General features: G+C 51.3%; 1 protein-coding gene across 7 annotated transcripts in view; it reads left to right on the forward strand.

Moving 5' to 3' along the window:
- Nucleotides 1–25,702, forward strand: part of TBC1D14 (TBC1 domain family member 14) — a 110,156-nt gene that overhangs the window by 29,660 nt on the left and 54,794 nt on the right. For 5 of the 7 annotated variants that reach the window (XM_086705517.1, XM_086705515.1, XM_025921755.2 and 2 more), the window contains one exon: nucleotides 19,028–19,148. The exons of 1 other annotated variant lie outside the window; for it this stretch is intronic. In XM_086705517.1, coding sequence (XP_086561643.1) covers nucleotides 19,028–19,148 — 121 coding nt within the window. Of the gene's footprint in view, nucleotides 1–7,908; nucleotides 8,067–19,027; nucleotides 19,149–25,702 lie in introns of those variants that run through there. One more of the 7 variants, XM_025921762.2, reaches the window with a different exon arrangement.

Here is a 25,702-nt window from a genome sequence, read left to right on the forward strand (position 1 = left end):
CTCAGCCCTGATCTCCGGCTCATGCCCCGTCCATGTTCCTGATTGGCACTAGGGCAGCAGAGCGTGACGTGGTTCTGTGTAGTTGCGCAGTACGGACTCTCATTCCTGGAGCCGCGGGGAAGAGCGTTGTTTTTTTGTTTTTTAAACGCACATGGGTGGGGCCTGCCTTGCGCCCTTCTCTATATGAGAGAAGACAGGGATCTGTTGGCTTCTGGGAGCATGGCCTGGATTTGCCGCCGTTGAGAGAGAGGGCACACTCAGGTGAGCTCCGAAAGCCACCTGGGTGAGGAGTCTTCCCACTGCCTGGTTCTGTGGAGGCAGGAGACTGGAAGAGACTAGCAGAGCTCACGCCGTACGGCAGGTGTTGACAGTTTGGTTTTGCTTTAGTGAGTACAGTTGTTGGAGTAGCTCAAAGCAGAATCTAAAAGATAGTAATTCATTGTTCATAGCAGCTGCTGGAAAGGAGTTAATCTTGAATTCATATAGATTAAAGTGTCAGCTAAGGAAACAAGGTAGCATGGGAAGGGAAACATTTATTCGTTAAAGAGCAAAGTTCTCTGCCCTTTTGCTGCACGACAGAGTTGTCCAGGAAACAGAAAAGAAATTGGTGTCCAGGCCCCACCCTCAGAGGTGAGTTTTACTTTCCTTACTGGGGTGGCATTTGGGCATTGTTTTTTTTTTTTTTTGTTTTGTTTTTTTTTTATATTTACTTATTTTTGAGAGACAGAGACAGAGCATGAGTAGGGGAGGGGCAGAGAGAGAGAGGGAGACACAGAATCCGAAGCGGGCTCCAGGCTCTGAGCGGTCAGCACAGAGCCCCGTGTGGGGCTCGAACTCACAGACTGCCAGATTATGACCTGGGCCGAAGTCGGACACCCAACTGACTGAGCCAGCCAGGTGCCCCGCATGGGGATTTTTTAAAAGCTCCCTAGGTGGCTCTGTTGTGCAGCCAGGATGGAGGACCACCGGTGAAAGGTATGGAGTGAGTCCAAATCCAAGCCCTTTCAGTTGACCGTGTGACCTCAGGCAAGGTGATAGCTCTGAATTTCCCCGTCCTTAAGACAAGGAGAATCATACATAAGCCCCTCGAGGTTGAGGGCCTGTGTCCCTGGTCACCAGTGATTGTATACCGTGCACTCGATGCAGGACCCAGGACGTGCGTAGTTGGCGCTCGCCGTGTATTTGTTGAATGAAAAAGAATTCCCTGTGTGGTGAATAAGCTGCCCTTAGCGTGACGGGCAAGCGCAGGTGACAGTCCTGAGCCTGGAAAGCGAGGGGGGTGACTCCGTTCTGCAGGTGGGAAACTGAGAGGTGGTTCATGTCTTACCCGGGGTCAGCGTGTGCTGAAGCTGGCACGTGAGCCCAGGTCTGCCTGGCACAGAATCCCGTGCATGCTACGCGCGCCTTAGGTCAGCTCTTCCTCCTTAAGGTTCCTAAAATCGGAAGACCATGGCCGTTCATCCCACCTCTCAACTGTCGGGCTTGCCCAGACGGCTCCTGCCTTGTGACGCTACAGGCTGTCCTTAACTAGCAGCGCGTCTTTCTCTCCTTACTTCTCAGAGCTTAATAAAAATAAATTCGTACTTGTGCCCTTAGTCAAGTATTGTTCCCTACTGCATTATACAGGATTTTCGCCCTGCCCTCTCTCTCCTCGTGAAAACCTAAGCTGATGTCAGAGAGGGCCTCCCCGTGTAACTTGTGCCCTGTGTCTAACTGCTGGGGCATGTTTAAAGGAGATCTCAAGGAGGCCGTGTGACGCAGGCACGCACGGGTCTTGTGCACCCGGTGACTTCTCAGGGAGAGGCACACAGCCGGGGCGCGTGTCAGCGTTAGTTAATGACTGACCTGTGCTGCAGACTGTCCCGCAGGTTTTATGCCAGGCCCTGGGGGGTGCAAAGGCCAAGTAGGACGTGCCTTCCCTGCCCCCAGGGCGGTGGGAAGTGACGCGGAAGTAACTGAAATACACCCCCAGCCCTCTGCCAGAGAGAAGTGCGCACGGGGCCTGGGGGCCCACGGGAGGGGTAAGGTGGGGAGGGGCCCGTCGGCCAGGAAGGCTCCCGAGGAGAGGAGCGGGGTTTGAGCTGAGCTGGTGATGACCAAAGTGGACGAAGGAAGCCCATTCACACGTGTGCCCTGTAGAGAGTGTGACCAGCACCCCCTGCCCCCCACATCTCCGTCCTGTACCTCCCCTGTCTGGACCTCACTCCCCAAGGGCAACCGCTGTTGTGACTTGTGACTTCTATCACTGTAGATTAGTTGTCCCCCTTTTTTTTTTTTTTTTTTTGGACCTTGGCTAACTGGAGTCATATGGCACATACTTTGTGTCTGGCTTTCTTCGCTCAACCTTGTGTGACGTTCACCTGGGTTATTGTGTGGCAGCGTTCATTTTCTTTCATTATGGATAGTTTCGGGGTATACAGATGTACCGCTGAATGTTCTCTGCAGGGGGACGTTGGATCTGCTCCGTTTTTGACAAGTAGGGAGAACGCTGGTCACAGCGTTCTCGCTCATGTGTTTCGGTGCATCTGTACCGGGGTGATTTAGCGGACGCTGCTGAGTGCTCTTCCAGGGCGGTGGTACCGCAGTGCCCTTGCACATACTTGGACTAGGGTGCAGGAGTTCTGGGCGCCACACGGCCTCTCCAGAATTTGGTGTTGTCGGCTTTTTGGTTTTGCCATTCTGGCAATAGAAGTTTAGGTAAAGGGTATTGTGTTTGGCTTTAACTTGGATTTTCCTGACGACTAAGGGTTGGGTGCATCTTTTCAAATTTTACTGACCATTTGGAATCTTCTTTTGTGAAGTGCCTACAGTTGTCTTTTTTATTGTTGTTGTTAATTTTTTTAAATGTTTATTTATGAGAGAGGCAGAGTGCGAGCGCGGGGGGGTGCAGAGAGAGAGGGAGACAGAGAATCCAAGGCAGGCTCCAGGCTCCGAGCTGTCAACATAGAGCCTGATGCGAGGCTCAAGCTCACAAACTGCAAGATCATGACCTGGGCCGAAGTCGAGCGCTCAACCGAATGAGCCACCCAGGCGCCCCCTGCAGTTGTCTTATTGACTTGTAGGCATACTTGATATATTCAGGATAACAGTCATTTGTGAGATGTGTTGCAGATATATTCTACACTCTAGCTTACCTTTTCATTCGCTTAATGTTTTTTTTTTCTTAGCGAACAGAAGTTCTTAATTTTAATGAATTCTAACTGACAGAATCTTTCATTTAATGGTTAATGCCTTTTTGTATTTGTTTAAGAGATTTTTTTGTTCTCTTCCAGAAGCCTTGTTTTGCCGTTTCCAACTAGATCCATGATCCATCAGAATTCATTTTCTGTAGTGTGAGGTATTGATTATTTGCTATAAACATCATCTTTCTCATTGAACCTTTGAAATAAATCAGGTGACCATATATGTTCCATTTCTCACTAATAATAACTATGTAATAGGTCTTGCTGTCTGATAGAATGAGTCCTTCTGCTTCTTTGTTCTTTAAGATTATTTTGACTCAGGGCGCCGAGGGGGGTGGGGGGAGGCGCTCAGCTGATTGAGAGTCTGACTCTTGGTTCCAGCTCAGGTCCTGATCTCACGGTTTGTGAGATTGAGCCCCGTGTCGGCTTCTGTGCTGACAGTGTGGAGCCTGCTTGGGATTCTCTGTCTCCCTGTCTCTCTTCCCTACCCAGCTTACGCTGTCTCTGTCTCTCTCAAAATAAATAAATAAATAAACCTTTAAAAAGAAATTTAAAAAGTAAAAGATTATTTTCAGTCTTCTACATACTTTTGATTTCCATATAAATTTTAAAATCAGCTTGGCAATTACCACCAAAAAATCTGCAGTTAGAAAAAATTTTTCTAAAAGTTTATTTACTGAGAAAGAGAGGAGGGATTGGGGAGGGGTAGAGAGAGGGAGAGAGAGAATCCCAAGCAGGTCTGGAGCGGTCAGCACAGAGCCCGACTCAGGGCTCAGTCTCACAAACTGTGAGGTCATGTGATCTGCACTGAAATCAAGAGTTGGATGGTTAACCGACTGAGCCCCCCAGGCTCCCCAAAAGCTGCAGTCTTCTTTGCGATTACATTGAATCTGTTGATCGTTTTTTCCTATGCGCAAGCTTCTTGTCTCTGAATGTGGTATTTTCTCCATTTATTTTGATTTCCTGTAATTTTTCCACAATATTTTATAGTTTTTTTTTTTTTTTAATGTAAAGGTCTTGCATTTCTTTCATTAAATTTATTCCAAGATCTGTGTAAATTTTTGATGGTTTTATGGATGCCATTTTATAAATGCTGGAAATGCAGTTAATTTTGTATATAGAACTTGAATCCTGCAGTCTTGCTATGTTGAGTTATTCTAATAGTTTATCTGTGGATTCTTTTGGATCTTCTTTGTACACAATGATGTGGTCTGTGGATGAGCTTCACTTCTTCCAGTTCTTACGCCTTTCCCTTTGTTTTCTCCATACCGCGTGAGTAGGAACTCCCATACGGTGCCGCACTGGAGTGGTGTTGGCAGAAACCCCGTGTGGGCCCTGGTCTCTGGGAGAGCTCTTGCCATCTCCCCGTGGAGTGTGATGTTTGCTGTTAGGACACCTCTCATCAGACACCGTACTTTTTATTAGATACCTTTTATGAGGTTAAGGAAGTTTCCTTTTTATTCCTGGTTTTTATGATTTAAAAAAAAGTCATGAATGTGTTGCATTATTTAGCAAATGCTTTTTTTCCTGCATCTGTTGATGATTATATGTGTTTTCTCCTTTATTTTGTTTGGGATAAGTAACATTGTATTTTTCTAACGTTAAGTAAGCTAAATTTGCATTCTTGGAAAAATCCCAACTTATTTATGGCATACATCCTTTCATGTCTGTCCCTGGATTTGATTTGCTAATATTTTATGATTTTTCTGTCTATATTCATGAGAGCGTGACCTGTAACTTTTGCTTTCTTTCAATGCCCTCGTCAGGTTTTGGTATCAGGATTATGCTGGCTTTCTAAAATGGGTTGAGTGTTCTGTTTCTCAAAGTTTCTATAAGATTTTTCTCTGGTAGTTGGATGAACCTACCGATGTGTTACAACTCATAGAAGTGTACACCAAAAAGCTCACTTTTATTGTGTATGAATTTTAAAAAATAATAAAAAGGGCACCTGGGTGGCTCAGTTAAGTGTCCAGCTCTTGATTTCGGCTCAGGTCATGATCCCATGGTTCATGAGATCGAGCCCCACATCGGGCTTTGTGCTGACAGCACGGAGCCTGATTGGGATTCTCTCTCTGTCTCAAAACAAATAAATAAACTTAAAAAAAAAAAAAAAAGGCCTTCATGGGGGAAGTTTTTAAATACACACACACACACACACACACACGCACTCTCTTTATGTCAAATGATCCTCTAGGGGCATCAGAAAGTGTAGTTGAATACATTTTTTCTTGGGTAATGATGCTTACAAATGTGTTTATTGAATGACCTAGTTAATACATTTCCTTTGGGGATTGGGGGTGGAATAAAAGGTTTGTTCTCTGAAAGAGTTCGTGTCTTTCTTCTTAAATATTTGGAAGAATTCACTAGTGAGGCCATTTGGACCTGAGTTTTCTTTGTGGGTTTTTAAAATATAGATATTTTTGAAAAAAAATTTTTTTTTTTAACGTTTATTTATTTTTGAGACAGAGAGAGACAGAGCATGAATGGGGGAGGGTCAGAGAGAGAGGGGACACAGAATCTGAAACAGGCTCCGGGCTCTGAGCAGTCAGCACAGAGCCCGACACAGGGCTCGAACCCACATACCGCGAGATCGTGACCTGAGCCGAAGTCGGACGCTTAACCGACTGAGCCACCCAGGCGCCCCTAAAATATAGATATTTTTGGACTTTGTTTGTTTGTTTGTTTGTTTGTTTTGCTGAGGTGTAGTGGGTAAAGCCTGAGTGGTGCAGGTGGGGGAAGAATTAGGAGGGATGTGGGCAGGTGCAGCTGTAGGACGCTGGTGCAGGGGAGCGCAGAGAGTCCTGGGAGTGAACCTGAGGGAAGGAAGGAAGGGGAGGGACTTCGACTATCGTGTCCCTGTGGCAGCTGGAGGAGTGATCGGTAACTCCCGAGCCGGACCAGCAGATGTGAACTCCACTCCTGTGGTAGGGAGGAATGGACCAGAAGTTTCCAGCAAGGTAGCAGGAGTTTGAAGTGTGTAAACATAGTCTGAACAGTCCTTCTCAAACGCATGAGCATCGGAGCCACACGGGGGGCTCATTCAAACAGGGCTTCCTGGGCTTTATATCCCAGAGTGAGATTCAGTTGGTGCAGGGGGCAGGGGTCTCAAGAATTTGTTTCCAGCTCGTTCCCAGGCCTGCCTCTGGTCCGGGTCCCCGCTGGGGGATCCATGGCTAGAGCCCATTCCTTAGCCAGCACCTCCCCGCCACCAGCTGCGCTGGGGCAGGGCTTTCATTCCCGGAGCCCAGCAGACTCAGCACTCAGGACCAGTCCAGCGCCGGGTTGCCTCTCAGATTCCATCGTCTGTCTCCTTTTCTTTTTGGTTGCAAAAGTAACACGTGCTCATTTGGGATTTTTAAAGCAGTAACAGAAATTGGTGTTTTGTGTGTTTGTTTTTGAGAAAGACGGAGAGAAGGTGCAAGTGAGCAAGGGGCAGAGAGAGAGAGAAACGGGGCTCGCCCAAAGTGGGGCTCATGTTCGCCCGAAGCAGGGCTCGAGTGCGTCCGAAGCGGGGCTCGAACTCATGACCCGTGAGATCGTGATGTGAGCCCAGCCAAGTCAGATGCTTAATGACTGAGCCACCCAGCAATAACAAGTTCGCAAAGTGAGAGTAAAATTTCTCTCTTTGCCCCTCACCACCTGCTCTTGCTGGAGATGGCCATCTACTGACTCTCTCTAGTCAGACATTTCTTGTGCAGTTGTGAACACACAAACACACTGGCAGGGCTGATCATTAGACGGAGGACCCTGGCTGGGGCGTGTGGAGGACTTTTTACCTTGGGTTAATGTTGGCACATGATCGAGTGAGGCTTAATGATGCCCCAAGGGAGAGCCTACCTGTGTCACTTCTTGTGGGTTTAGAGTAGATCATTTTTGTTGACCTTGAAGTTGTTAGTTAGAGCTTGTCCTTTTTTTGTACCTAATGGTATTTGGAGTCATGAAGGTGGGAGAATACTCTAGTGATGGCACTTTTTTTTCCTTTAAGATTTTTTTTTTTAAGTAATTTCCACACCCAACATGGGGCTCCAACTTAGAACCCCGAGATCAAGAGTCCCAGGCTCTACTGACCGAGCAGCCAGGTGCCCCCATCTAGTGATGGTTCTTTTAAAAACACTTTTTTTAAAAATGTTTTTATTTTTGACAGAGTGTGAGCGGGAGAGACGCAGAGAGAGAGGGAGACACAGAATCCGAAGCAGGCTCCAGGCTCTGAGCTGGCCACACAGAGCCTGACGCGGGGCTCGAACCCACAAACCGTGAGATCATGACCTGAGCCACAGTCGGACACTTAACCGACTGAGCCACCCAGGCGCCCCTAGTGATGGTTCTAATGCAAGTTTTTGACAGGAACTTATGCGACAGTGTTGGAACTCACCTGAATACCCGATGGCTTCTTCCGCAAAGTACCAGGTCGGGCACACAGGAGACGCTCGCGGTTGTTCCAAATGGGGATTCGCTTTACTTCTCAGTCAGAGATGCCCGTGGGTCCTGTGGTCAGTTGGCCTCCCCTGGCAGGGGTGGCTGTGGTCTCTGCAGAGATGCGAGGGCCCCCCGGGAACCCACCTGGTCACACGGGCTTTCCTTCCCCGACTGCCCGCCCTCCTCCCTCCCTGTGACTAGTTCGGAGTCAGAGCCCTGCCCGCCCCCCGCCCCCGCCCTCTGCCCTCCCAGCTGGTCCGCCCCGTCCTGCCCTGCGTGCCTTAACCTTCCAGACTGTGCTGCAGGGCCCGGAAGGGCGCCCAGGGTGCCTCCCTGGGACTGTGGCTCCGGCTCCGGCTCCGGGAATGTCGCCCGGGAGCAGTCTGCACTTGTGGGGCTGGCCTTTCGGAGGCGTGTGGCTCCAGTAGACGCGATGGCTGTCTCCCCCGCGCTGCTGTTGGTGGACAGGTTCGTGGTGGCAGTCTCGCCCCTCTTGCTTTTGCTTTTGTCATCGCAGGCCTACCTGGAGCTCAGATATTGCCACGTCTGTAGGTTTTGGTGTGATTCAGCACCCCTGCCCCGTCGGGCAGAGTTGTTTCTCAGTTTCAAAGGGGTGTGGTCCCGAGGCTCCAGCGAGGGCCTGCGTGCCCCGGGAGCCGGGGGCCCGGGTGTGTGCGCGCGTGCTGTCTGATGCTCGCTGCACTCCTGTGTTGGCTGTTCCCTCCGGTTTTAGGGATCCACTTGATAACATCAGAGGCTCCTTGGCTAACCTTTTCTGAAGGAAGAGAGACGCTGAATATTTCTGGCTCTCGGGTACTTGTGACTGTGTGTGCGACTAGGAGCTTTGGGCCTGCTGTTTGGCCACAGTAAGAACACCTCAGTGTCTGTCTCAGTCGCCTCATATTTCCTGTAGGGCAGATGGGGTTTTATCACACAGGAGGTTGGGTTTGTAGGATGCGGTTTTGTGTCCTGTGTGCCTGTGACAGTTGAGTGGGCTGGCCTTTTCCCCTTGTGTTTTCAGAGCGGAGTCAGAGGCCCAGTGTAAATAGATGTGGCAGTGGGGCATGTTGATTTCTGATGGTGGAGATCTGGGAAAAAAAAAAAAAAAAGTAAGAAATAGGCTTTGGAGGAATCATTTACCGTTTTTGCCTTCTCTACCCCGGAGGAGTACCAGGATTTAGATGTCCCTTCAGGAGCAAATTCCTTAGCCTCGCCGAGACTCTGTTTCCTGTCTGTGCCATGTGGGTGGACTGTGATCCCTTTCTGGGTCGTGCCTCCATGTGAGGACCCTCCAGCAAGGGCTTCCCTCCAGAGTTCCATCTCTCACGCAGAATATGTGGGACGTGCCAGGCGCGGTACGGGGCACCTGACAGGTGATCTGTGAAGGGTGGTTGTGATTCAGGAAATGGTGGAGAAGATACCCGTCTGTTCTGGGAACGGAACGTGATGGTGTTTTAGCGGATTTCTGAGGACTTTGGGACAAGCTTTGGTTATGCCTTGTCAACGACACAAAGGAAGGAGAAAGCAAGGAGCCCCAGGGAACCGTCGAATTACAACCTGGAGTTCACATGCACAGTATCTTGAAGGAGGAGGACTTTGGAGGTTTATTTCCCAAGATTCCAAGGAGTTTTGAGCAGTCCCTGCTGGGTGTCTCTGGCCCGTGGAACCTGCTCCTCCAGGTCGGGCAGGGCTGCGCCCTTCCACCCCCGCCGTCCTCCACCCTCTGGGGCAGTGTGGACAGCTGCCGGGCAGCAGCCGTGGATGTTCGGGTCCAAGTCGTGGTTCCGTGTTGCTCTGTGTGTCTCTGGGCAGGACTCCCCAACCTCTCTGCATGCTGGCTTCCTCTGTTTCATTTCATTTCATTTTATTTTTTTAAGGTTCGTTCATTTTTCAGAGACAGAGCGGGAGCCAGGGAGGGGCAGAGGGAGACCCAGAATCTGAGACAGACTCCAGGCTCTGAGCTGTCTGCACAGAGCCCGATGCGGGGTCTGAACTCACAGACAGGTGAGATCGTGACCTGAGCCAAAGTCGGATGCTTAAGTGACTGAGCCACCCAGGCGCCCCCTGGCTTGCTCTGTTTTAAATGGGCAGGTATAATTCTTGTGTGTTCTTTCTGAAAATTCCTCCAAAAAGCGTGCATTCGATAAACATGTTTTCCTGTATGCCAGGAACTGTTCTAGGCCCTAGAGGCACCACAGTAAACACAAGAGATGGGACTCACCCTCGTGGACTTTACATTCTGTGATGAAGACACATAAAGGAACAAGTTGGTAACTCTCGTGCAAGACATTTGAGTGCTTACACCAGGTAGGGCCCTGGCTCTGGGTGCTGCCCTCAGCACACACTTCACGTGCTCTGAAATACACTGGTCCAGGGACCCAGATCCAGCACCTAATCTTGTCTGTCAGCTAGCATTCTAGATTGTTCCTGGAATCACCTTATTTTGACTTCAGTAATGTCTGAAAGTTAGTGGGGGCGGGGCTGAAAGGCACCACCTCAGCCCCACACCGTTTAAGAAGAAAGGGGGTCTGTCCCTGGACTATACGGTCTCTTGTCGAAAAATGGAGAGATGGAACTTTGGATGGAAGTCCTTGCTGGGGGGGCACCTGAGTGGCTCAGTCAGGTAAGTGTCGGACTTCGGCTCAGGTCATGATCTCAGGGTTGGTGAGTTCGAGCCCCGCGTCGGGCTCTCTGCTGTCAGTGCAGAGCCCGCTTCAGATCCTCTGTCCCTCCTCCCATCCCCCTTCCTGCTTGTGCGCCCTCTCTCAAAAATAAATTAACATTAAAAAAGTCCTCGCTGGAGTGTCCTCACATGGAAGCACGTCCCAGGTTTCCAAAGCCAAAAGGACAGTGTTAGAATTATGATGTTAATGATGCTTGACTCCTCACGTCTGCCTAATTTTGTGTTCATAACTAAACATTTTTTTTTTTTTATGTCTAGAAGATTCCCCCAAATGAATAAGCTTCAAGGCCCCTTAAAACTGGGATCTGGCCCTGCAGGTGGCTGAGAGGGGGGACACTGCAGTGGCAGGTGTCCTGACGTGTGGGCAGTGGAGGACCAGGTGGAGCACGGCCCAGATGAACCCACAGCTTAGCTCTGGCTGGTTGTCGTGCGGGAACACGTGCCCGTGTGGCCAGCTCTTACGGTATGTCAGGAGAAGCCAGAAGCCCAGGTTTTTCTTTGATTTCTCGATATTTAAAAATGCTGATAAATATTTCCAGCTGGAAAACTCTGTGCAGGCAGAAAACACAGGCTCCCAGCGTGTCACCTCTCCTTGTGGCCCCTGCACACACACCTGCCCCGATGAGTTGTGTGTTATTTCACTTAGTTCTCCCAAGACTTGTTATCTCCATTTACAGATGAAAACCATGAGGCCCTGGCCTTTGCTGCTTTGGTGGGGGGGTGTGGTCTGGAGGGTAAGGGGGTGGGGATGGAGGGTGGGGTGGGCAGTGGGGTGGGAGGTGGGGCCCTGAGGCTGGGGGGGTTGGGTGGGGTGGGGAGCCCCGATTGGAGCCACAGCTAGGCCCCTTGTAGCCTCCTGTGCATCACTTCTCAGCCAGGAATAGGTGATTACAAAGTTATGTCCCACCTTGCAGTTTTCTTGGAGCAGATAAGCACCTGAGCTGCCCGTGCTGGGAACCTGGGGTTCAGATTTGGGGGCCTCTCACCAGGAAGGCCCCCGTTCTGCCTCTGCCTGAAGTTGCTGGAGCAGGGTGGTCAGGTCAGCGTGATGGGACCGCAGGTACGCCTGTGGCCCCTTGGTGGCAGTTGCCTTTCAGCCGTTCTGTCGTGTTCCTGCGCGCATGTCCCTGCAGCCTTGCTGGTCTGTATGAGGTCTGAGAGTGGACGGCAGTGTTTGTGCACAGCCCTGCTGGCCACAGGGCTGGCTCTGTGCCCTTCCAGAGTTCTCGGCTGTGTGGTTGGAGGCTGCACCGGACTGCGGAGGCCTGGAAGGGTGGGGGTCTGAGTCCCTGGTGGGCAACCTTAGGAACTTACCTAACTTGTAGGAGGTAGGCCATTCTCCTTGGGACGCTTGTGTCGTGCTCACTGCTCCGGCTCACGGCTGGGGTCGTGAAGCACAGGGCAGAGCAGGTGCATGAGCCACGCGGGCTGAGCCTCCAGTGCCTTCCCAGGTGCGGCTCCATACGGTTTCACTTCTCTTTTCTAAGTGTTTATTGTTTGTACCAGTGCAGCATCACTGGCCGTTTCACTTGCTCTCCAGCTTTTTGTTGGTTAGGGCACTTGCCACCCGACACAGCAGGGGCTCCTGGCACTCGCCACCTAGCCTTGCTAGGACGGGCAGAAAAATCGGGCACTGTTTTGGGGTTTGATAAAGCCTTCCTGATTTGGAAGATGGGGGTGGGGGTGGTGCAGAAGCACTAATTTTCTCTTTTTCTGTTTTTTAGTAATCTCTACACCCGGCATGGGGTTGGAACATACCACCCCCGAGATAAGAGTTGCACGCCCCACCGACTGAGCCAGCCAGGCACCCCTCGCTTCCTTTCTTATTGGCAGAAATCCCTAATTTAGCAACGGCTTCTTTATATATGAACTTTTTTCTTCCTTTTTTTTTTTTTTTAAGTTCATTTATTTTTGAGAGAGGGAGTGTGTGTGAGCAGGGGAGGGGCAGAGACAGAGGGAGAAAGAGAGAACTCCAAGCAGGCTCCACACCGTCAGTGCAGAGCCCGACATGGGGCTCAAATTCACAAACTGTGAGATCACGACCTGAGCCGAAACCCGAGTTGGATGCTTAACCGTCTGAGCCACCCAGGCGCCTGTGTTAACTTTCTCCAATAGGCGATATGCTTGCACGGTACAAAATCCAGAAAGTGCAGTAGAGTGTGTGGTGAAGAGTTTTGTTTCTGCACCGTGCCACCGGGTAAGCTGTTGCACGAGCACAGAATGCCCATTTCCGTCTTCTCCCAGAGGTAGTCTGTGCTGGTACGAGCAACGCAGGTGCACGTACTGTGCGGCGTGCTTGACGCTGTTACGCGCTTCGCTTTTTGCCTTTAACGACGAATAGTTGTTGGTCCTTCAAAAAAATGGCCCTGACCCCCTTTTTTTAAAAAAAAGGCTTGATTTATTTAAGTAATCTCTACACCCAGTGTGGGCTCGAACTCATGACCCCAAGATCGGGAATCACATGCTCTACCAACGGAGCCAGCCAGGCTATCCCCTGACCCTTCTTACTGATGTATATGGACACGTCATGAACCCCTGGGTAGTTTTCGGTCTTTTTTGACACTTTGAAGAATACTCCGTCCCAGCTGGCGCATTTCGGCGCAATGACACGCACATTTGTCATGTGTTCAGCAGCCTGTGTGGCTGGTGGCCCGTCCTGGGCGGTGAGGGCCTGACCCCTCTGTCAGGAGGCGTGGGGCGTTCAGGTCTCCAGGTTGTATGTCTCCCCACTCGCCCCGCTTTGGCCCTTGTCACATGTCAGCCCCCTCTACTTCCTGCCTGGGAAGTATAAGCACTGTAAGCCACGTGATAAGGCACTGGACAAGCCTGGCGAAGGAAGGATCCTGTGGCTTATAGTGTGGGGGAGTCGGAGGAAAGGGAGCACCGGTCAGAGTCTGCGCAAAGCCGTGCCCGACTGGTCTTGGTGATGACCAGGTCCTGATAGTCCATCTCGTCCCAGTTACCTGTGTCCGTGCCTGATCTTGCCCCTGCTACTGATGATGCCCCTCACTTGTGGGTGGCACTGCACAGCAGGCAGGAGAGCTGACAGGCAGAAATTAACACGCCATTGTTTTTAGCGTTACTTTGTCATGGGTGTCCCATGTCTCTTCCTCTGAGTTGTTAACCTATTGAAATGAAAAGAATGATTGTTCCAGCCTGGGGGAGATGCCCCATTCAAACCCTGGCTCCCTTTTCCTGCCCAAGGGTCTTTTCTTTTGCTTCCTGCAGGCTCTTAGCATTATTCTTTTCCCTTGTAGTTGGGCGTGGCTTAGTCACGGACAACCCCAAAGTGTATTTCCGGAGGCCTCTTCAGCACTGTTGGAAAGTGTGTCCGGATAGGATAGGCGTTATCAACAGATCCCTGGTGGGGCCAGCCCCTGCTGGGTCACCTTCCGTCAGCCCACCATTCCTGTAAACCTCGCCTCTCATCTGCCCCCCTCTCTAATGCCTTTAGGGTGCAGAGCGTTAGCTCGGCTGAAGGGGATTGAGCTGGAGGACAGTGCTGTCAGTCCCCTAATGGAGAAACGCCACGTGGTGATGATGGTGACAACAGCTGCTGTTGTCGTGAACGTGAACCGAGTGTGTGTGATACAGTAGGCCAGGCCTGTGAGGTCCTCGCCTTGTTTGACCCTTGAAACGCGCCTGGGGGGCAAGCCCTCACGTCTCCTCTTTCAAGAGCACTTTGAGGGTTGGGGGAACGACATGTGCCATGGTGCCACAAACAGGTGGAAGCCATTGAAGGGATTTGGGGGACAGGGCTGGTGCCATCCATCTGGGCCCACTGTGTGGCGGAGAGATTTCTGGAGCATCATGGTAGATGCAGCGGGAGTTCTGCAGGGGCCCAGGGCTTGATGGATCTTGGTCCTGTGCTCCAGGGACACCTGAAGAAAGGGTGGGGCAAGCACACTGGGGGGTGGGGTGGGGTGACAGGCTGTGTGCCTGCCCGGATGTGTGCGCGGCCCCGAATGACCCAAGGAGGAGGACTGGGAAGAGGGGCCAGACCCTTGCCAAATCAGGTGAGAGCTTTGGAGCTAACCTGGGGCGAGACTGAGGGTTTCCGAGCAAGTAAGACTGCCTCTTGTGGTGCGGCCCTCAGAAAAATTCAGTGCATGAATGAGAGATCTCCGCTCTGGCTGCCTGCCTGCGGGGGTGCTCCTGGGACGAGGCTCAGGAAGGATTGTAAGGCCCTCGTCAGCCTCTTAGAAATGAGGTTCACCTCGTTTGTGGACAAGTCCTCGGTGCTTCCCCTTCAGCCATTACTCCTCCCGCCGGCTGCAGGATGTGAGCGGGCATCCTGGAGGAAGGGGCTAGTCAGGAGGAAAGCCGTGCCCGCCCCCACGTGGGTGCCTGTGGGTGAGAGGTGCGGGTGGGTGGGGCAGGCTTCAGCATCCGGAGCCCGGGTGGCTCTCAGGGAACCCCGATGCCGACAGCTTTGGTTAGACCGTGTCATTGTGCCCTGCGGATTGAGGACCCACTGGTTGTTTATTGGCCCTTGCTGATTTGATTCCCTTCCGGCTCAGGTGAGAGTCTGGCCCATTTTGGTGTTGTTTCTGCCCTTCAGAGACTGGATTGAGGTCGACAGCTGAGGTCCTTGATGCTGCCAGTAGAGTGAATGCTTCTTCCTTCGCAAAGGATTCGAGCCCTGGGGCAAAGGGCCCTCTACTGGGCATGCAAAACAAAGGGAGTCTCCAGGACTGGCTCTGCGTCAGGCTTGGAACAGCGCTCCGGGCGCTGTCCTCAGCCTTCGTGCACAGCTGCTGGCTGCCCCCCAGGAGGGCTCTGGCCTGGGAGCAGATTGTGGTGTTCTGTTCCGCCCCTCCTCCCTCCTCTCCCAGCAACCCCTCACCGCGTTCCCCCCCCTCCCCCCATCTTCCACGGCCCCTTCTTTCAGGGCATTCTCTTAACCCTGCTCAGAGCTTATCTCTGTTTAGTTCTTAGTCCTGGGCCTTGATTTGTCTGGACTTGCCCTTCACCTGGAGCGTGTGTGGAAGCTTGCACTTAGGCATCACTGCCGCCCTCGGAGGTGGTTCACTCCACGGGCCCCAGGTTGGAGGGTGATGGGCTGAGGTCCCATTCTGCCTCCTCATAGCTCTGCACCTGCCTCCCCTGCACATGCGGCTGCCCCATTTGTATAGAGCGCCTCCTGCGTGCTGGATAGAATTCTGGGAATGCAGAGGTGACTCTGCCCTGCCCCCCCACAGCCCGCACCCCTAGAGACAGGTGTGTGGAGAGAGGGTGTGCACCCGACAGGCACAGAGCAGCAGGGTGGGTGCTGTGGAAATAGCTTCCGTGGGAGCCCAGGCCCGGAGGTTGGACGGGTGGCAGCCGGTCTGGGTCAGCTTTGCAGAGTGAGTCCAGAGGTTCTGCAGAACCAGGACGGACGGGAGTACTTCCTGAAGATGGTGGTGGGACAGGTGGATTTGAGGAAGCTTGAATCAAGCAGTCCCTGTGTTCTGCCCCCTGGTGAGGTGTCACAGATACTGGCTATGGCCACTGTCTACTCCACTACATGAGAGCACTTAGGCTGTCTGAGGGCCAGGGCTTCTGCTAACTCGCTATGGCACAGGGCTCGTGAAGGGACAGCCTGAGGGATCCACGGCTGTGTCTTCCCAAGGGCGCCTCTGGGTTAGGAGGACCGCACAGGGTTAAAGGGAACCGTCAGGGCTACTGGGCTCTCCCTGCCCCATCTGAGTTCTCTCACTGCACCTGCCCGGGAGTGGGGTTTGGTCACATGATGGGAGGAGGCAGGTCCTCGGTTCCATGTGGCCTCCTGGGCCCAACAGCCAGATCCATGCCAGCCTTCCGATGACCCACCGACCTGAAAGGGGAGCAAGAGGCACCTGTTGCCTGTGCCAGTGACACACACAGCTGAAGCTAGGGAGGGATTCCTGTCCGTTCCGAGGTCCTCAGCTCTCATCCACAAAAAATAATACAGCCAAAGATGCCTTTGATAAGTCATGGTCTGTCATGAATCATGATTTTGGTAGGTTTCATCTGCACTACATTTGTACAGATTTACATCGTTGTCCAGTGGACGGAAAAACCAATGTTTCTGTTCCTCTTGCCCCTGCTGGCCCCGTCTCTGTGACCAGGACCACATTTACATTCCGCCTCCCGGAGCACAGATGCCCAGTCGCTTCTGTGGGGTTCTCTATTCCGTTCCTTGTCCCTCTAGACCCTCACTGACATGCGTCCCTCCACAATAGGGTTGAGGTTCATCAGGAGGTGTAGCCCTCACTCCTGTCCCCTCCCCTTCCAGGTGCATTGGGGTTCCTCACCGTTAGTCCCTTGTGCCCAGTCCCCTTCTCCAGAGGCAACTCCTCTTTAGCAAAATGTCAGCTGTTAGTGAACCGAATTCTGGATGCCCAGGCTCTTAGTATCCTCCTGGGTGCCTGACATTTTAGCTCGGTTTGAACCGTGTGTGTTTCACCAATGGCTGTCTTAGGCGGTACACAGGCTGGGCCTGGGGATAGCCCAGAGTTTCTTTCTTTCTTTTTAACCAAAGTTTCTTTCTTATTATAAAGGTATGTATAGAATTGCCTTGGGCTATGAAACGGTTTCTGAAATGGATTCTATTGTAACCACAACAGAAGAGAAGACAGTGAGACCATTTGTTTCCTTTTCTGAAAGTGTTCATAACTTTATTTTTTTAATGCTTTATTTATTTTTGAGAGCGAGTGCATGTGCACAAGTAGGGGAGGGGCAGAGAGAGAGGGAGACTCCACGTTGACCGCAGGGAGCCTGACATGGGACTCCCATGAACTGTGAGATCATGACCTCAGCCGAAGCTGGATGCTCACCTGATGAGCCACCCAGACGCCCCATGACTCTATTTTGATCTGATTTCAAATGTATTGAAAAGTTTCAAGAAAAACACAGGGAACTTGCATGCATTCTTTACTTCGATACACTCTGTGTTTCACTTCGTTTTATCTGTCCTGTGAGTGTGGTATATGTGCCATATAAGCAAGTAAGTATTTCTTCGAAGCATTAAGAGAATCAGCTGGAGACATCATGCCTGTCTCACCCTCAATATATCTGTATATCCCCTAAGAACAAGAGCATTCTCTCACATAACCACCGACTGTGCAGTTGTAAGGTCGGGAAATGCAACATCAACCAACCCTGTGCTGTTTCTTAGTCCGCGGTCCGCATTCACATGTTGTTGGTTGTTTCAGGGATCTTCTCTGATTGATTATCTGTCTGCCTGCCTCCCTCCATCCATATGGTGTGCTGTTCTGGGCACATCGGAGCCGCGGGCCTGTGCTGTCTCCTCTGACATTGGGAATGCGGCTTCGAGCACTTGCCTGAGGAGGGTTGCCTTTGTAATTAACACGTAATCTGTGGGAGATACTTTCAAGCCCTTTGGAAACCCTCTTCCTCCTGCAGCTGTCAGCTACCAGGTTCGCCCCGATCCCTCCTCTCCTGCCTCCATCAGTCTTCCTGGGCTTGTTCAGCGACATTTTTCCCTCCTCCTCCTCTTGTTTGTACCCATGTGGGTGCTTGGATTTTTGTTTCATTCAAGCGACTATAGTCCCTTGCTCTCATCATTTATCTTGATGGTTAGATTGCTCCAGATGTAGCCAGTGGGAGCCCTTGTTTCAAGCTGGCTGCCGTTCCCTTCAGATGTGTCCCCCCTATATTTCTTTCAGCACTTTCTTACTTTCTAGCACACGAGCTGCTGCGGGTTCATCTTCTACTTTCCAGTGAGCCCTGGAAACCATTTGTTGTGAATGAATGGGCCTTCCGGAACGTAGTTTATTTTGTACTACCGTTTGGGATTTATTTGTGTTATTTGGGACCTGTTTACATGTTGTTGGGATGGAAGACCCTGGACTCTCTCTTGAGTGGCTGTCTTTTCGTTGTATGTGGAGACTATAAATAGGCAATATAAATTTACCTTATAGATAATTAATTTTAAGTAGGCTCCGTGCGCAAGGTGGGGCTCAAACTCACAACCCCAAGATTGAGAGGTGTGTGCTCCACCAACTGAGCCAACCAGGTGCCCCCCATCGGTAATTTAAACTGAGCTAGAGGTTAATTATTAAAGCAGCTCTGACTTAATATAATTTCTTTGTTATTTTTTTAAAGGTTATTTATTTTGAGAGACAGAGAGAGTAAGGGGCATGAGCAGGAGAGGGTCAGAGAAGGGAAGAGAGAATCCCAGGCAGGCTCCACGCTGTTAGCACAGAGCCCAACATGGGGCTCTGTCTCACGAACCGTGAGATCGTGACCTGAGCCAAAATCCAGTCAGACACTGAGCTGACTGAGCCCCCCAGGGCACCCCTAGCAGCTCTTATTTCTTAAGCACTGATCGTGTACCTGTAATTCTAATTCCCGCAGAGACCCTTGTTAAACATAAGGAAACAAGCTTAGAAAGGTTAATGTACTGGTCAGAGTTACACAGCTAGTGAGTGTTGAAGCCAAGTTTCAATTCAGTACCGTCTGACTTTAAAGGTCACTTTTGTTATAGACTTTGTTATAGTATGAGGTGTTTCCTTACTTTAAGTTATAGAATTTGTACCTGTAACAGTGGAACAACAAAAAACTTATTTGTGGCTTAAGGGATTTTTCCTTGCTGCGTAATTCTGTGTCTTACGTGAAAAATCACACAATTAAAGCTTGTGGTTCATCACATTGTTGTTTCAAAGGAAAGTCTACTTGTGTTCATTCAAGAGTGACTCGTTGTCCTGGTATTTTTGTAAATGCCCAGAAGTTTCCTAACCCTCTTATTTTCTTCCTGTAGGAATTTGCTTGCTAGAAAACAGAATGCAAGACTTGACAGACAGAATGACTTGGGATGGAAGTTATTTGGAAAAGTACCACTCCGAGAGAATGCTCAGAAAGATTCAAAGAAAATACAAAAGGTATACAAGATATAAAAACACAGAAACATGTTATTAGCATATATTTATGAACCTTGTAAAAATGGCCTTTATTGAGGCTTTGAAATTGGAAAACTGTGTTAATCTGCATGCCAAGTTCCTAAAATGTAAGTCTGTCTTCAGAATGTTGATGACTTTAACCTTTTTCATTTCCTGTAGCTCACAGCATGCGTATAGGAAAGAGGTAGCGGGGCTCTAGATCTTTATAACCCAATTTGATCAGTTTTTCCAGCAAGAGTTGTAAATGTGTTTGTTGTCAGAGGTGTGTTAATGATGTTTGATACTAAAGCGTTCTTGCCCTCTGATCCCATGGGTTTCTTGGAGCTCAATCCTTCCGGTGCTGATTTGGCCAGGAATGCGAGGGCCGTTGTTCACCCAGGCTGTAGGATGATCCCCTTCCCCTTGCTGGCTCACAGGCTGCCTACTTGTCTGAGGTGGGGAGGGCACAGGGTTCAGGGGCCAGGCCAGGCCTGTGACGGCTCATCACCGCCAGGCTGCCTCCGTCCCCGAGCAGGGGGCGATGCCAGCGGCTGGAGACATGTGCTTGTCTTTGCAAAGAAGGTTCGTGCCCAGACTCAGCGGGGCCAGGGGCTTCTGTGGCCTTGGAAGTTCTGACTGTGACAGCCTGCGTCTTCTCCAGGGCTCCGAGTCCCAGCCATCCTTACCTCTGCCGTTTGCCGGTGCTGTGACACTGTCCCCCGCAGGCCGACCCCTCCAGCCTCGGTTTTGTGTCCATTGGCAGTTGCTTAGTAAATACTTTTTTTCTCTAAACGTTTATTTATTTTTGAGAGCGAGAGAGACTGAGCGCGCAGGGCGGGGGCAGAGAGAGGGGGAGACATAGAATCCGAAGCAGGCTCCAGGCTCTGAGCTGTCAGCACAGAGCCTGACAAGGGGCTCGAACCCACGAACCATGAGTTCATGACCTGAGCCGAAGTCAGACGCTTAACGGACAGACCCCCCCCAGGCGCCCCTGCTAAATACTTTGGAGGACCTAGTGAGTGCCGGGCCTCGTGCGTGGCCCTGGGCTTACAGAGCTCACACAGCACCGTGCTGGAGAGCACCCCTCTGGTGAGGAGAGGACTCCAGGGCGGGTATGGAAAGGAGCAGGATGGGTGTGTGTGGGGGCAGGGGCACGGCCTGCTGGGCAAGGCTGCACACGAGGTTGAGGTCAAAGGTGTGACGGAGTTATTAACAACAGGGATCATGAGCGATTGTTGTGTGCTGGTTTCAGATGAGTCAGCACTTGGGTGTCTGGTTCATTTAAGACTCGTAACAGTCTTCTCAAGAAGGTACTATTACCGTCCTCATTTCACGGAAGGAGCACTTAGACAGGCTCAGTGACTTGGGCAGGGCCGGAACCCAGCCCCAGGGCCCTCGCTGCTCCTCTGCCTCGGCAGGGAAGGGGCCGCAGGCGGTGGGGGCGGCCTGTGCTAAGGGGCAGTGGCAGCCCGGGCCCAGGGAGCAGTGAGAGGGGCTGTCTGTGGGGCGCGTGTGAGGTGATGTCCCTGGAGGGTTTTACTCGGGTGAGCCGTGATGGCGTCACCCTGGCAAGAATGTGGCTCCTGGACTGGTCCAGAGGAGGGGAAGTGGGGCTGGCCCGGAGTGGCGCTCGCGCGGTTGCAGAGGACGGCCCCTTTGAGTATTAAACGTGTTAGGTACGGCGGTGCGGCGTGTGGGGCGAGGCGGGGAGCACATCCCGGGGCTCTGGCCCCAGCCACGCGGTGGATGTGCGCCTATTTCATTTTGTGAAAGCCTCGGCAAACTAAATTTGTTCTGAATGTTGTCTGACGTTCCCCAGAGCGGTCGTCTGGACCCAGGAGGCTCGCGAAGTACTTCGGTGTTGGAATTCATTTTTATGGGTTGTTACATTTGGATTCTGAAGCGCTCCTTGCGTAGGCTTATTACAATAGCACACAATTAAAATTTGAGGAGTCTGTATGCAAAGCTCTGCCATAAATTTCTTAGAAACGAAATGGCCAAGCTGTTTAAGAATTTTTAAAGAGATCCACACTTTGAAAAAAGTAACCATTATCCTAGGGAGATTTTCCCGTGACTCTTGCTGTCACTCACATCATGTTTGAATTTCTTTGTTTTCTTTGTCGTACTTTTTTTTTTTTTTTTTTTAAAGGTGGACATGGATTATGTTCTTGAACCTAAAGGATTTCTGTGAACTGGAGTGACTAGGTCCACTAATTATGTGGCAACCCAATACAGCAGGGACGAGGACCGTCTGGCTTCAACCATCAATAATAAAGGATGTAATTGTACCGGCAAGGGTCATACAATCCTGCCCGTGTCCTGTTTGCTCGTGCTTTGTGTCTCCGGCCCTCCCGCCCCGGGCTGGCCAGGCCTCACAGGGATCCAGGGCCGGGTACCTGCTGTCGTGGGGGTACAGCAGCTGGCGGCTGCCACAGATGTCCACCCACACGCTTTAGAGAGCCCAGAGCCGGCGCCGGCTGCCGAGGCCCGTGATGCCGGACCGTGCCAGGTGTGGGAAACTCCGGTTCCTCCTCACCTTCTCTTTGGAGTGTTTTTATTACCGGAGAGAAGCGCCATCGCGTGGTGCTGTAAGACCATAGACTTTGGAGGCAGACTGTCAGAGTCCGTATCCCAGCTCGGCCACCGTTTGGCTGTGTGGGCAAGTCCCTTAACCTCCTGAGCCCCATTTTCGTCCTCTCTGAAATTTGGAGAATAACCGGACCAGCCTCGGAGGGGTGAGGACGAAATGTGTGAATGTACCTCCGGTGCTCAGAACGGTATTGAATGTCGTAGGTGCTGGAGAGCGTTTACTGATATTGTCGTCTCTTTCCTGGGACAAGTCCACCTTGAACAACAGGAAACAGGACACCGTGCGGGAGGGTGAGCCTGAGGCCTCCGCAGGTCCCTTCACTCGCGTGCGCAGACACCGCACCGTGTTGAGGCCAGGTCTTGCGCCGGGAGCACACAAGCCCTTGGGCCGGCGTCGTGCCTCAAGGCAACCCGGTGGAGCCCGGGGGACAGGTGTGTACGCCCGCCAAGATCTCTGGGCTGGCAGACGTGGGTCTGATTTCCAGCATCCCCTCTTCTTATCCGTATAACTGTGGGCAGTTACTTCCTGGTTTTCTCATCTGCAGAATGGGCACTGTGGTTCCTCCTCACGGGGTTGTTATAAATTCAGAGATGATGTACGTGGACCGTTTTTGTCCCAGGAGTGGCCCAGAGTGAGTACTTGAGGAGTGGCTGTTGTGACGTTTAATTCAGAAAGAGGTCCAGCGGGTGGTCAGGGCTGCTTGTGGTTTGCCCCGGGGCACGTGGGACACACGTGACTTCGTTGTAACTGGGCCAGATTCCCTTCGCTTGAGCCTGACGCAGACATAGCTGCCATTTTTAGGACATGTTGAAATGTTACTTTCAGTTATCTTTTCAAACTTCAGAAGGATTTTGAAAAGTCATTGTCTCTCAGCTTACATTATGATTTCTAAGTAGGGGAACAAAAATGACCAAGGATAGCTACGAGAATCACACTAAACCAGTGTTTCTCAAAGCATGGTGCCCGGGGGGACATGATCATCATCTGGGCGTTTGTTAGAAACACGAGTTCTCAGGCCTTCCCCCCACAGACCCGCTGAAGAAACTGGGGCTGGGGCACAGCAAGTGCCCACCAGCTGTGGCAACCGCCGGTGAACTGGAGAGGCCCCGAGAATAAAGCCAGGAGAAGGGACCCGAAGATAGCTGCCTTCGGGCCTCCCGTCATTGGGTGTGTGCGGGGCAGGGCCCGGCCAGATTGGCCCCCTGGGCAGTGCCGGGCCAGTGTATCCTTTGCTTCCCGGACAAAGAGGGACCTTCCTCCTTGGCTTCCATGGTCCTTTGTTCCACATATTTGAGCCACCCTGGGGGTCCTTCCTGGAATTACAGTGAAGGGCAAGACTTCCTTGGCCTCCGCCTTGCTTGGAACTTGGCTTGCCTTAAATCAGGCAAAAACAGATTGGAGCAGAGTAACTGCAGGTAGTCGCAGCTGTGATAAGCGTCGTGCAATTTCTGCACCACTGGGTTTTCAAAGCGACTGCCGGTTCCCCGGTCCAAGGGGCGTTCCTCAGCCCTTGTCTCATCAGCCTCTCCCCTGCTCCTTGGGAGCCTTTCTGACCTTGACTTCAAGGTCACCGCATTCTCCCTCCTTTGCAGTTTTCCCCGCTGGCTGCCCTCCAGACAGTAGAGTCTCCCTCAGGTGCTGCTCTGTCCATGGCCACCCAGGAGGAGATCTCAGCGGGACTCCAGGCTTTAAATATCGCGCCTCCACTGACAGCCCCCACCTTTGTTCCCGGCGGGGCCTCTTCCCTGAACTTCAGCGTCTAGCTGCCTGCTGGGTGCTCCACTGGATGTCTGACAACCACCTGGCTAACAAGTGCGGGCTATACTCTTTCTGTTTCCTGTCTTGTTGGGCCTCTTCTCCTTGCATCTTTCCCCATTTTGGAAAATGGCAGACTTCGCCTTCTTTTTCAGGTCTAAACTTGACAGTTGTTCTTGACCTCTCTCCTCTCTCTCCTCTCAACCCTCCTCCCGTCTGACTGCCGTTTTGCTGGTGTTTGCACTCTGTTGGTGCGGCCGGCTTTGAGGGCTGTGACCTGCTGGGGGTTCAGATGATCTGGTGCAGTCAGCCTGGTGCGGCACGGATGTGCTTTACTGTCCCTCAGTTGCCTGAGCTGTTGGAAATGGGGACTGCACGCATCTGGGGACGCTTTAGAGCAAAGTTTGTGAGTCTTTTAGACGTAACACTGGGTATACAGACTTGAGGCATCGGCACCATTGTCAGGAAATGTCCTGTCTGGGCTCCGAGGCAGCTACCGACAGGCAGGGATTACGGTGAGGGGTACGGTGTGTGGGCTTTAGTGTCCTGGATAAAAGATGTCATGTGAGCAAAGAAGCGTACACGTATTTGGGCTTGTATCACCTGGAACATCTTGGATGGCCTTCTGGAATTTCAAGCCAGCTCTTAGATGTTAAAGAGAGAATCCCAGAAGAAGGCAGATCCAGAACGGCTTAAAGTGATATCCCTTCTCCTCACCTCTGGGTTCTGTGAAGTCTGGGTAGTCAGAAAAACCTACATCATCCCAAACTGCAGAGAAGATAAGGCTGGATGGTCCGGGCAGGTGACTGGTGATGGGCCTACAGATCAGTCTAAAACGACAGTGAGAAAACCTCCTTCGTTTGCAGCATCCCTTATGCCTTTGGAAAGTAGGTTCGAGGCAGTTTGCAAACATGAGCAGGTCTCAGTTCTGCGTACGGAGGAAGTGTGCTCTAACCTGTCTCTTCTGACGAATGCAGCTATGAAACTTGAACATATACATAGAGCAGCCTTTTCAGCATTCTGAAAAGTAAACCGTGGCAGGTGGATCGGGGAAGAGGGCCACAATTCACAGTACTGCTGAATTGATTGACTTTACCCCCCTCTGAGATTGATTTTCCCCCCTCGGAGATTCCCCACCCTGAACTCAAGGTATCCTAAAACCCAGAGACGAGTGTTAATGTGGAAGAGAGAGCACTGAGAAAGGCTGTCTAGTTCTGGATGAGGAGCGGGTACTCTAACACTCAGAATGCAGAGACCCTACTTTTCATTTTTTCCTTTTCTCTGCTTTCTCTCATCCCATCCCCCACTCAGTTTCTTGGCAGCAGAAACTGGCCGGCAGGCGCCTGAAACTCTCAGTAAGGGAACCTGATTACAGGAAACTGTTCCCAGGAGGTGGGGCAAACCCGTGATGCCCTGTTCTCTCTCCTCCTACCTTTGGCCCAAGGTGCACACAGATGTGGGAGGTGTGTGATTAGAGAACCCAGAAAAGGGGCCACCCGGGGAATCAGCAAGTTCTGGGGACATCGTAGAGAGGAGGAGTTCGGGAAAGTGACCTTCGAGGTTGTTAGGAACTCCTGGGCTGACCCCCAAGTTGTAGATGCATGGATCCGCCTCTAACTGGCAACTGTGGACTTTGAGAACTGAACTTTGGAATAGACCAGCACACAGGTCCCACACTGGCCACTGGGCGGTGCACGTGTGGGGTATAGCCAACAGGCGCTGGAAAGGCTTTGGCAAGTCAGCTGACTCTGGAGCCGGTTGGAATGTGGGAGTGGAATCCAACCAGGTCAACTGCCTATTAAAACAGAAATACGAACATTCTCCAGAGGGTTTGGACAAGACCCAGAGTCTTGTAATGCAATAGTCAAGATGTCTAGAATGCCATTCCGACGTCCTCAGCATATCAACAACTAGGAAAATCTGCTGTCCCATTGGAAAGACAGTTAATACACATTACTGCCAAGGTAGCACACTTGTTGGGATTATCCAGCAAAGACTTTAAAGCAGCCATTGTGAAAATACTCCAATCAATCAGTCAATTAATCAATCAATCAATAAGAGGGGAACATTCTTGAAATAGGAAGGTAGAAAGTATCAGTAAAGAATTTGAAAATAGAAGGAGGAACTGTGTAGAACTTTTGAATGAAAAATACAGGAACTGAAATAAACTAACTGGATAGGCTCAGTAGCAGGATAAAGATAGTAAAGGAAA

This window comes from Puma concolor, chromosome B1 (assembly GCF_028749965.1).
Source record: "Puma concolor isolate L17-30 chromosome B1, mPumCon1.1.hap2, whole genome shotgun sequence".
NCBI lineage: Eukaryota > Metazoa > Chordata > Mammalia > Carnivora > Felidae > Puma > Puma concolor.